The sequence below is a fragment of the Poecile atricapillus genome, chromosome 12 (assembly GCF_030490865.1).
Source record: "Poecile atricapillus isolate bPoeAtr1 chromosome 12, bPoeAtr1.hap1, whole genome shotgun sequence".
NCBI lineage: Eukaryota > Metazoa > Chordata > Aves > Passeriformes > Paridae > Poecile > Poecile atricapillus.
In genome coordinates, this window is record NC_081260.1 from 7,428,757 (window position 1) to 7,441,378 (window position 12,622).

At 45.3% G+C, this 12,622-nt stretch overlaps 1 protein-coding gene across 3 annotated transcripts in view; it reads left to right on the top strand.

The window, feature by feature from the left end:
* Window positions 1-5,862: 5,862 nt before the first annotated feature.
* MAMLD1 (mastermind like domain containing 1) overlaps window positions 5,863-12,622 on the top strand; it is an 83,589-nt gene continuing 76,829 nt past the window's right edge. The window contains exons 1-2 of one of the 3 annotated variants that reach the window (XM_058847896.1): window positions 5,863-7,520; window positions 12,165-12,313. Coding sequence is in view for 1 of the 3 variants with exons in the window: in XM_058847895.1 (XP_058703878.1) it covers window positions 7,467-7,520 (54 nt within the window). In the remaining 2 variants the exon portion in view is untranslated. The remainder of the gene's footprint in view (window positions 7,521-12,164; window positions 12,314-12,622) is intronic. The other 2 variants (XM_058847895.1, XM_058847897.1) reach the window with 2 other exon arrangements.

The following is a 12,622-nucleotide window of genomic DNA, read 5'->3' on the forward strand; positions in this document are numbered from 1 at the left end:
CACATAGCAGTGGGTACAGTTGGAAGGCAGAGCAGGAATGATCACCACCACCTCTCTGAGATGGAAGGGCTTTCCCTGTCCCATCTGCACCAGCCACAGCAGCAGGGAGGGAGCAAAGCTGATTCATGTCCATCTCACAGTCTACCTGCAAAGGTTACGCTGGCTGGTCCTGTAAGGCTGTGCCTCGTTCTCTTGTTCCCAAACTTAATCTATTCTGCACTGTACATAAATAAGTGAGATGACAAAAGAAAGTGCTATTCTGTTTATTCTGTCATTTCTGCCACCACTGTCAGCCTTGAACATTTTGTATTTTTGTAAACATAGAATTCATTAGGGCATGCAACTAGCTTGAGAAAAGTGGTGGTGAAACGGGGAGATTTTTTGGAGAAAAATATAAAACCAAACTCCTTCTCTGAATACTGAGATGGATATGGATGGAATTCTGCATGCAGCAGAATTGTCAGCATCTTTCAACAAATTCCAAAAATGACATTGTACCCTGTGGCACATCCTGGCAGCTCCAGCAGTAAGTGAGGGACCTGTCTCCACCCTGGAGTACTTCCCTTGGGAAAGGGAAGACAGCAGAGTGGGTAGCTGGAATTAGAGGTACGAACACAGCAGAAGGACCAAGAGAAAGTCTTAAGGAGTAGTAGGGCTAAATGAAAGAAATACTGACCAGGAGCAGAAGATGGGCAGAAGAACAGAGGGTTCTGAGAGCGGGACAGTCTGAGAGGACACACATGGTGGAGTTCCCAAGGACTCCCAGGGGTATTCTCCTTTCTGCCTTTTACAAGTGCTGGAAATTCAACTATCACTTTTGGTCCTAATGTACAAGAGTAATTATACTCATCATCCTTTGGCACTTGCATGTTGTGTAACTGACTTGTAAATTATACATACCTAAAAGTAGTTATGTTCAGGCTGTTTCTTGAATTATATGAGAAGTCTGAGGTTGCTGGTTATGTACTTTCCTTTGGGGGACAGGGAGGGTCAGTAGCACAATTACTCAGGACCATGCTGCCATATTTATTTGAATAACAAAATGTACAATTCTGGATGGATGCCACATTTTGTTGATAGTGTATTGGACATAGAAATGTATCTTAATAACTTTCATTCATTCCTATACTGAAGGGAAGTAAAGCTTTATTTTTCAGTTCAAGAAATCTGACACTAGTTGAGACACCACACATTTCTACAGAAGGCTGCAGTCTCTAGCAAACGAATGCATATTTATATGACAGGATATGCTCAGTAGCCCTTGGAAACCAGGAATTTAAATCAATAATTTCAAGTAAATCACAAACTGACATTGGCAGCATCCTAGTCTGGCTGAATATCTGTATCATCACAGACACTCTTCTTTAATAAACAGAACATACAATGTTTCATGCACTGGTTTTGCATTTTCTTGGCAACTGCATAAAAGTATAATTTCTAAGCATGATCCAAGGGATCTCTGACAAAGGAAGGAGGGTAACATTTGTTTCTGTGAGCTTTATGGGTTTAAATCTCAGGGCCAATTCTGCCATCAGGTAGTTCATGAATATTCATGTAAATTGTTTTGAGTTGAAGAATATGTAACTTTGCCATGTATCTGGCATGGAAAGAATACTTTGACAGTCATGAAATAGAGAATATTTTAAAAAATAGCTTTAGCAAAGGGAGGACAGCTTTAGAAACGAAAGGGAAAATTAAGGAAAAAAGGTGTGTTTCCCAAGGAAAGCAAAATTATGTGAATGTTGAAGCATTTTCGTATGCTTAGATATTTAAAGCAATTTGGAATATCTTGTATCAGGTATGGTTCACATTCTGCCTTTCTGTTGATTTCTAGAGGAATTGAGACAGGTCTATATGTCCCTGATCATTCCACTTGTGTATGAACTGTGTGATCCAGCAGTGAAAAACAGTGAGGCTAGAATTATTGCTAAGCCTTGTTTGTGTTATTACATATTCTGAGTGGTATATTACTTGCAGTCAAGTACAGGAGTCAAATTAGTGTGTCCTATTGCCTAGACCTATTGTTAACCTGGAAATTTGGCAGGTGGTGCCTGTCACTATTTGCTTCTGATCCAATGCTCCCCATGTGCTGGGAGCTGATTCTGTACCCATTTGGCTGCTGGAGCAATTGATAAATGTTACAATGCTGCTGAACATAATGCTTGGAGGAAAGGCATTCCTGGGGAGCTACAGGGGCTCATTTAGACAGTGCCTGAGTGTTTGGAGGTACCACACACTTCAGCAAATGACAGCTTTTATTCTTAGGTATAACTGAGGCTGTAGGTAGAATGTGCAGCAACCTCAGACCTGCCATCCAACACACCTGCAGTCCAGCACAGGGTTTGTGCTTGCTGGGCAGAGCCAGCAACAGCCACACTGAGAGCACACATCACAAGTGAAGAGGGAAGATGTTTAATGCACAAGTCAGATTGGAGAAATGTCATTCATTATCAAGCATTTCAATGTATTGTTGCTGACAATAGGGCTATTAAATGTGATATTATGTTCATTTGTATCAGCTTCTGTGCATTTAATGAAAAATCTTACTAGCTGCAAGATGGTCAGAATTGAAATGTCTGTAAGTCTTCTACAAAAGCAGCTCATAGAATCACAGAATATTTGGTTCCAAAGGGACCTTTAAAGGTCATCTGATCCAGACCCCCTGCACTGAGCAGGGACAACTTCCAACTGTATCAGGTTGCTCAGAGCCCTATCTGACCTGACCTTGAAAGTCTCCAGAGATGGGACATCCACCAACCCTCTGAGCAACCTGTCAGCATTTCACCATCCTGATCATCTGCGTGCTTCCCTCAGCACTTGGATAATCCTTCCCATTTCTGATAGACTCATAAATAATGTTAGCATGTGCCTAAGTGGATCTCTGAGCTATGCAAATAATTGATTTCTGAGTTTAAAAATTAAGCTCAAAAGACATCAATTCGAAGCAAGCAACACTATGCGAGTGTTGAGGCCCTGGCACAGGTTACCCAGAGAAGCTATGGGTGACTCATCCCTGGAAATGTTCATGGTGAGATTGGATGGGGTCCCAAACAACCTGATCTGGTGGAAGGTGTCCCTGCTTATGGCAGGGGATTGGAGGTAAATGGTCTTTAAGGTGTTTTCCAACCCAAAACATAGTATCAAAGATCGGTTTGATTCTATGAAAAAGGACATGCAGAAATTACCTGACATGCTCTTTTACTTAACTCAATATTACTGATGCTGATAGTATTGTGACTTTCAGAAATTAACTGAAATTTTGCATGCATTATTAATTTTATCCCCAGTTTATTGCACTGTACTATGGGGAAGTACCTGAAGGACATGAACCTTCCTGGTTCTGAGCATCAGCCAATTATGGATTGGCTTTGCTTAAAAAGAAACTTGCTAAGAGGTTGCACCACTCCCTGCAATTTGTCCTGCAACTGTTCAGTAAAAGTTTCTTTTCTATCTTTTGCTTCATCAGCTATTGCCTATAGTCAGAGACAAGATACCAAATTAGCTGGATTGCTGATCTGATCTAGCACAAGAAATGCAGGACTGACTAGTCCAACTGAAGATTCATCTAGCCCAAGCCATTAATTTCACCTGATTTCAGGTTGCAAATATGCAAGTAGAAAGCATCACATGCTTTCCATCCATCTGGTTCTGAGAAACTGACAAATTTGTGAATCCTTCTGTGAATCTGTGGTGAATCCTTGTGCTGCTCAGTTGCTGCTTTCCTTGAGAGCACAAGACATGCTGTGGAGCAGCTCTTGTCTGCTCGGACTTCTGTTATCCTTTCTGATCTCCGGAACACCAGGAGCCAGCTAAAAGTCAGGCATAGTTCTCCTGAGAGAACAGAGTCCCAGCATCATGGTTACCTGGATGCTCAGTTTTAGCAGGTTTAATTCACACCACCTGGAAGGTGCAAATCTTTTCTCTAGCCCTTGAGAGAAAAGGTCGTCTTACATTGGCAGTACCTGTTGCTGACACAACCCATCAAGGCTGTGTCTGAGTGCATGATCCTTTTGCTTGGTGAACACAACTTCAGGCAGTTATTTAGCATATTGCAGCTTTCCAGCTAACTGTTCTCCTTAGGTAGAAAGATACTGCTTTTTCAAAACCATGGAGTAAAGGAAAAATGTTGGTCTTGTTTGGAATATTTTTGGTTTGTTATGTTTTTTGGGTTTTGTTTTGGTTCAAGGTACTCTTCTCATTATTTTGTTATTTTTCAAATATTCAAAGGTTATAATTTCTCAGTTCTCTGACTGGCTTTTGAAAAAGACGTCTCCATGTGGAAAGAAATTACACTATTTTTATAAAGGAATAAAACAAACTATATTTTATATGGATATTAAATATGCTAAATGAAATGTGGCAAACTACTGTAAAATTGATAAAGAATGCAATTAATCACAGCTAGTCACAGCCAGGTTTGATGCCCAGCATTGGGAGAAGCATTTGAGGTACTAGAATATGTTTTGTCAAGCCTCATGCCTGTAATAGCCTTGATGCCATTAGAATCACATCTTTTCTGCAGAATCCTACAAGTAACTTTTTCAAAATAGGACAGAAGCATAGCAATAAGGTCATCTGCAACATGTTTAGAGTAAGCCTAACCTGGGAAGATGAAATACTGCCCTGAAGAAGCCAATGAATGTTCTGTTATTGATTCCAGAGCAGCCAGGGATTCCCCCAGGTCAGCTAGAGCAAATATGCCAAAAGAAAGGACTCATAATTTAATCACCAAAGACCAAAATTGCAGCCCTGAAATTCCCTGCTTAGCCATTAGCTATCACTGATAATGAGTGATCTCTGCAAGGGATTTGTTAAATGCTTACACTGCTTGAAATTAGGCTTTTGAGCACACCCAAAGCTGTCCTTGCCACTGTTGAGCAGAAGAGCACAGACCATACAGGCTTATGAGCCCAGTGCACCAGGTTTGGCGGCATGGGCACACTTGACACTGAGCTGCTGGAGTGACATCTAGAGCCTACATGGCTTAATCCAGCAGGTTCAGAAAAGACAATGTTGCCAGCTCTGTAGTGGACTAACTTCTAAGAGTGTCCTGATTTCATTTCCCTCTGAGAGCACACCCCACCTTACAGAGGAGAACACAAACCAGTACCTGGCAAGCAGATTCCCTTGGCAACTAAAGGCAGCAGCATCATTGCTGCTGCAGAGCAGGCACGGACAGGACTCCTATACACCCTACCCATGCCATTTTCCTTTTGGGGAAGACCTTTGCTCTAGTTTTATGAAGTGAACAAAGCAAATGTCAGTTCTTAGGAAGTATTGTCATCTGTCAGGAACTTCAGATGTTTGGCAAGAGTCATAAATGACAAAACTCCTCGACAATTGGCATGCACTGAAGGTGCTACATAGAAAAACTGACATGGACCCACTGTACATCATCTGATCATGGTGTTGTCAGTAGGTCCAGCTACAGAGTGAATCCCTGTCTGCCCCACATGTTCCATACATCTGTATTTTAGTTTAAAAATCTCAAGGGGGAAAGATGGGAGCCCTTACACACACATGTATCTTCAGGGGAGGATTTTTGACATTGCATACTGGACGAAGAGTGGCACCTCCTTCCAGGTGGAGCTTAATTCAGGCATAATGAATGCGTGTCTTCACTGAGCCTGCTCATTTTAGGTGACTCCTGCTCAGCATGTTGGCTCTTCTAGATCCTATGCTGATGTCCTAATGCTGTGTTTGGTCCTCAGCACCTCAGGCAGGGTTGTAGATTTGGTTTGGGCAGCCCAAATATCAGATGTTGATACACCTCCCCTTAGTCACTGAAACCCTTTGAGATCTAGCCCACAGAGGCTGTAGAATTCAGGGTATTTACACCCACAAGAGTTTATTATTTTTGTGTTTGTTTTTTTTTTTAATTGACAAAATAGATCAAAGTAATATTAAATAACATAGAAGGCAGAAGCACTAGAAAAGCAAACCAATAGGTTCCAAAGAACGCAAACTGAAATACCACAAATACTGCTCAGGGAAGTGGGCCCATTGTTACAGCTGTCACAGGCAAGCCAGAGGCTTCAGCAAAACTGAAAAGCAATGTTTCTCTGTTGATGAACTGATATTGCCAATATTTATTAGCTCAGGGTACAAAGATGGGTTTGGAGGTCAATAAGTTCACTGCAAGTTGAAAGTGATTGCTGTCTGGAAAACTTTCAGGAAAGTGAGGCCAGATTCTGGCTCCACTTTTATGTATTTGGTTACAGTAAAGGGGCTGTATTCAGCCCCTAATTTCAGCCTTCCTAATTTTACAGAGCATAATTTACTCATATCATTATTTCAGGAATGATCTTAGAAACTAGACATTTTATTACAAATACTACTAAGTCTTCCACACCTCATCCATTGACTCAATGTACTGGGACAGGGTTTCTAGCATCTCCAATTTATCAGAGTAGGAGTGACAATTGTAGTGATTTAGCAAGGCAATAAAATGAAATTATATCAGCAATTGTTTGTGGATCCAGAGTGCTCTCCTAGCTGCCTGCAGCTTGCTCTTCCCAGTTCTTCCTGCACAGTCCAAGAGGCGGTCTGAATAGCTTTCAGTTGATGGTCTATCAAAATTAGTATTCAGAGATTGCAGCTTGTAGCAAGCACATTTATAGTCATATGGGGAAGTGCATGGCTTTACGGGAGCTCTCTATTTGGAATTGTGTCTGCCTTCAAAAAGACATGTATATAGCACAAAAGATGAAAATGAAAGAACTCTGCTGTTTCCTTCTTGCTAACCTGGATTTACCTGGGTGAGATGAGTTTAACCTTTTTGTGTTAAAAGTGCTGAATATCATATGTCATAAAGGGACAGGAAACTGCACTCTGTAAGAATAACTGTAATCTTTACATTTCGTGCTTTGGGCTCTCTTTTCAGCAATTTGAGCACCTTGATTTGGAAGGAAAAAAATAAATTAATTGCCAGTAGCTTTCTGACCTATCTGACTTTGTACTAAATGAATTTGAAGCTCTACAAGGAAGGTGCTAAACATTCTAAGCAGCTTTATGTGTGTTAAAATTTTGACCATAGGCTGGTTAATTTTCGCCTTCATGCACGGAGAAAAAAAAATTAAATCCTTGGATCTGTGAGGTGTCCAATTTCTGTAGAGAAGAAAGTGTTACTTCCCCTTTAAGCCTGGCGCCGTTCGTGTGTGTGTGTGCAGTCCGTGTGTGTGAGTGTGTGTGTGTGTGTGTCTCCTCCTCTTTGAGTGACACAGCACTTAGATATGCCTATCAGTAACTTAAACCCCACAAACTCCACCTTCTAAGTGAGGAAGCTGTGGGTTGATGGAAATGTAGTGAGCAGATCGAGACAGACGGTGAATCATTAGCAAACTGCAACGCCAGGATGAACTTGTCTGGAACCTAGAAGGAGAAAACAGGCTGCGAGTCCTCTGCGGTGCTGGGTTTGCTCAATACAGCCAAAGTGGATCTAAAAGCTGGTTGATCCCCAGTCCAAGATGCTGCTGGTTTCCCAGCGGGTAGAAGCACCACGGATGGAGCCACATATTCCAGTAAGTAGCATTTGAAATCGATATGGGCTGGTTTAAAAGGACTTAAACACCCTCGGAACAGTTGCTCACTGGGCTCGGCACGGTCGCAGTCAGACTGGAAAGTTTGCAGGGGCGGTACAAGAAAGCGCCCACCTTGAGCTCGCTCTGTCCGGGGTCCCATGTGCCGGGGCCGCCGGAGGGAAGAGGACAGAAACTGGAGGGAAGAATTTCGCCCTCCATTCTGGTCAGAGCTGTAGTCGGACCACGGAGAGGAGGGCAGGAGGGAGGGGGTCCTTTAAAATGGTGGTGAAGAGGGTGATTTGCGGTGCCGTGCGGTCCCGGGCACGGCGGCGGGGAACGCTCCATGGTTTTCCGTGTCATTGCTCGGGTGGTGACGCGCTGGACTGCGGGAAGAGGCAGTGGATGCTGTCGGGGGCGAGCGGGAGCGGGGACCCGCCGGTGCGCCCGGCGCCGCCAGCCCGCGGGTTCTCGTGTCAGTGCGGCCGGGCCGGCTCAGCCATCGTCCGGGGATTTCCAGCTAAACTTGGATCAGACAGGCAGGGGAGGATAAACCCATCATCGCCCGGGGACTCCGCCGGGAGGGTGTCACGCGTGGAGCGGCTAGCGCTGGTCCCTCTAGTATCATTTTCTTAATAATTCCTGGTATTTGTGTCGGTAGCCGCGTGCCTGGTTATTTTGGGAACCTGAAGCGCACGTTCGACAGGCAGGATTGCGAACAAAAGGCTCGTCCGAGCCCCGAAGGAGTCCTGGGTTATTCCTGACGGGAGCGTGGAGCGCGGCGCTGAGCCCCGAGCTGCGGGAACGCGTGTGCGGGAACAGCCCCGAGTGCGGGCGCTGCTGCCGGCGCGGCGCCTTCGCCGCTCGCTGCCGGACCGTCCTTGTGTTCGGAACAGAACGCGTGAACAAAACGCCTGCTGACTCATGCTTTTAACTCTTTTGGTTTCTTATGCTGTGGTTAAGATCGGGGTTCAGAGCAATGGCAGGGTAAACACGGCGCTCGCTGGCTCGGCCCCAAGTCCCTCCCCCCTTCCCCCCCCGACAAGGTAGGCGCTGCCCTCTCTCCCGTCAATAGCCGGTCCCTCCTCCCGGTCCCTCCTCCGCCGCCTCTCCCGGCCTGTTGCTCGGCCCGGAGGAGCGCCGGGGCCGGGGGCACCGCGGCTTTTGTTCGTCTTTGGCTGGAGGGGGGTTGTCACCAGGGTGACTCGGAGGGATCCCGGGGAGAACGGCCGTTCCTGGGAAGAAAATGGTCTTTGATTTCCTTTCAGACCGCCCCCCCTCCGGCCTCCCCCCGGAACAATAAATTAAAAGCCGCTTTTGTTTTCCACGGTGCTCCCGGCGGGGGGACGGCGGAGCCCAGGGCCAGGGAGCGGGGCGGGAGGCGCCGCGGAGCCGCGGCCTGGAGTGCTCGGTGGGCTGGTCCCCGGTGCGGTGCGCGGGGGACGCGCGGCCGTCTCGCCTCGTCCCGTCGGAAGCCGATAAATCCTGCGAGCAGCGGCCGCTCGGAGGGAGCCTCCTGGAAGAGCCTTCTTCCTCCTCCTCTTCTTCTTCTTCTTCCTCCTCCTCCTCCTCCTCCTCCTCCTCCTCCTCCTCCTCCTCCTCCTCCTCGGGCGGCGGGGACTCCCCGCGGTCCCTCCCCCGCCCCGCATGCGGGGGCATTAACTGCGTCTGGCCCCTTCCGCCGGCCGGGGGCGGAGGCGCCGGACTCATCCCCCCACCGCTGTGCGGCCGCCCTGGCTGGGGCGGAGGGAGGGCTGTGGGAGCGCCGGGAGGGCGGAACGGTCACCCGGTTATATAACGCGAGTCTTTCCCTACTTAGCCGCGTAATCCCCGGGTAGTATCTAATGCGGGGGGCTGCGGGGCAGAGGGAGGCTGCTGCTCCCGCAGCTCCCCTTCTGGGCCGAGCTGATGGGCAAATAAAGCTGCCGATGTGCAAGATGGACTATATGGTGCCTCCGGGAGACAGGGAGCCGGAACGGCCTTGAACCTGTGGGTCCCGGTAGCTGGGTAATGCCCCCCGCCCCCTCCGGGCTTCCCCTGGCGCACCGGCATCCCCGGATCAGTGGGGCCCCGCCACCCCCAAAACAGGCTGCCCGGGACGTGCCCTCCTGTTCAGGGAGGAGCTGCGTGCCGGGAGAGCAGCGGCGGCGGAAGGCACTGACAGTCCCCGGGGGGGAACCCTCACCCCGGGGAGACGGGGGAAGCCCCCACCACGGGGGGCTCTTCCCTTCGGCCGTGCTCGCCGAGTGCAAGACAGCGAAGCAGTTTGAGTCAGTTACACTCGAGCACCTAAAAAAGCAGCGATCTAGTGCTGGCACTGCCCATTTTCAGTCCTCTTTCCCTGCCATATGTTTAGGAGGGAGAAAAAAAAAAATGCACTTTGGGAAGGATGCTCTCAGCTGAAGGAAGAGGTGGGCTGGGGGACGAGGTACAAGGAAATTCCATGTTAGGAAAGCATTAGCAAGGGGTGACTTCTAATGTTTTCCTGCCACTGACGTTGACAGTGACACACATGTGTGGGTTGATATTGGAACGTCACAGAGTTTTTAAACTCAACCAGGAAATAGTCTGTTGCTCAGGGATAAAAAACAAATTGTCTGTACTGTAAGGCAGGTAACATGCAGTTAACGGCCCTCAAGTGAGTGAAAAGCGGTTCAATGTTAACAGTTGAGCAGCTCAAATTTAGTTCAGCTTTTTATTTTCAGAGGGCTTTTTTCTCTTTTTTACGTGTGGTTTTTCAACTCCATTTTTATTCCTTTTTAGTAATACTTCAAAATCAGAAAAACACATATTGACTGGGCTTTGCTATTGGTCCTTTGTAACTAAGTATTTTGAACTGTAAAGCGTCTTGGATTTTTTTAAAACTAAGGTAGTTTGGAAAGAGTTTAGTAATTAAAGGAGGCAGTTATATTTTTTAAATTCTTTTGTATGACTTCCTCTTAACACAGGAGTGTTTAATAAATACAATGGGTTTGGTTTTGGTTTTTACTGACCCCATTGTAAATGTTACTGTGTGGTAGCATTTTGAGATTTAAAATGGGATTAGGGACCTATTGTGCTAGATGGTTTCTGAATATGCAGGAAGATTTACTGGATGAGTTCATGATCCCAGGTGGCAGGCTGACACTCTTGCCCGACTTAAGTGGTCAATAACCTGACTATGTGTGGCTGTACGACAAGAATTGACCTAAGAATGGGCTTCATGAGAGAGACAAAAGTTAGGGAGGCAGAAGGAAACACAAGGGCAAGAATAATAGTAAGTAAAATCCCTGAGTCGTCCTCAGGTTAAGTACAGTGCAACTCACTGGTTCCCAGCAATTTAATCAACAAATGTTCTATGTTGCTTGCTACTTCTCTGATAAAAGTTGCCTTAAAATAACTTTCATGAGTACATAGCCATGGGAAAGTGAAGTAAATCTTGTAGAAGCTGTGACAAATGGGTTTATCCAAACTGAGGGATGGAGCAGTAGAAGGTTGAGCTCCTGAAATAGGGAGAGGCAGAATCTCTAGGTTTTCATTGTTCCCTGGTGCTGGCTGTGTCAGAAATTTTCATCATTTAGGCAAAGGTGACTATAAGTTACGATTCATTAATAATTGGTATGGTCTCCAAATAAAGATAGCTAAATCAGTTTAAATGGTGCTGGCCCCTCTCCAAGGAGTCCTCTTTATATTTTACACATTTTCTGCAAACTTCTTTGGGGAACAATTAATATTGTACACTGCTATATCGTCCTCTTTGGGAGGAAGGGTGATGTAACTCACTATGAAGGCTTTCTACCTGATGTTCCAGTTTGAAAAAAACAAAAACAAAAATATTTTGGACAGAAGGAAGCAGGAGACACACCAAGGCTTGAGCTGTTTTATATCAATATTGATTTTTTAAGAGGGTTTGTGTTATAAAGAGGGAGCTTTTATCCCCCTGAGCTCTTTGGCAATTATCTTCCTGCCATAAATGTTGATATGCACATAATGGATGTAACTAAAAAATCTCCTTATCCCAGCAGAAAAGGCTGTCTGTTTGTTGGAGCAGAGAGAATGCTGAGAGTGTGAATAGACAAACCCATATGTCGCTGGTGAGAGAGATAAATGATGGACGAACAGGAGTTGGTTACTATGGATCAGCACAATAAACCAATTCCCATCATACACCTCTCTTAATAATATACCAGTTTCAATGCCATTGACGGGTAACCTAGGTAGCACCAGTCAACTGTAAGTTTTTCAACTGTTCTTTTATGCATCTCAAAGAACACTTGGGACATTTCTAATTTTTTCAGATGTTGAGTGCTAAAATTATGCAGAACTTCCTTCCTTGCCAGTAATTTTGAAGGGGAACTTTAGAGCACAGATGTAAAATGCCAAATGTGCATGATACTATTGTGTGCTTGTAGTAAGTTTTGTGTTGTGTGCCTGTAAAAGGGGTACCCTTGAAATGGCAATCGCTGAAAAAATACATGATTAAACTGATTTGGTGTATAGTTATGCCCTCCTTAGGGTTATTTCAGGATTGGAGTGGCTTTGGAAGATACTGGAATACTGTTTTAAGTGAAAATATAAATAGAAAAATGCTGTTTAATTTTTTTAAACAGCGCTGTAGAACAGACAGGGATCAGTACCACAATTTTAACTTTCTGTAACCCATTTCAGGGCTGCCAGCAACAGAAGGGAAACTTTGCAGAAGTCTGTGCTTGTATCACAGTCTCCTTTCCTTGTTCTGTACTATCACTGCTATTGCTCTACGCAGAAAATGGAAGCCTTTGTCACTTAGAGGTTTCACTTTACATCCTTGTCTTCTGGTAGGTATTTTTCATTGCAGTTGCTATGGACTGGCCTGTTAACTCAGTTCACAATGAAAATATACCTCAGGGTGACAGCACTAAGCAGGGATTGTGGCTCTTAGGATGTGACTCCATGGTTTTAGAATTCACCAGTTACACTACCAGAGAGCAGTGCAGTTCGAGTGGGATAACTTGCAAATGCAAATGAGTTAGAAGGAGTACTTATTCCTTTTGGGAGCCCTTCTCGATAATATTTTTCATTTTATTTAATAGAAGAAAAATTATTACTAAGTCATTACTTTCTTTTAAGAAAATACTTATTTTGTG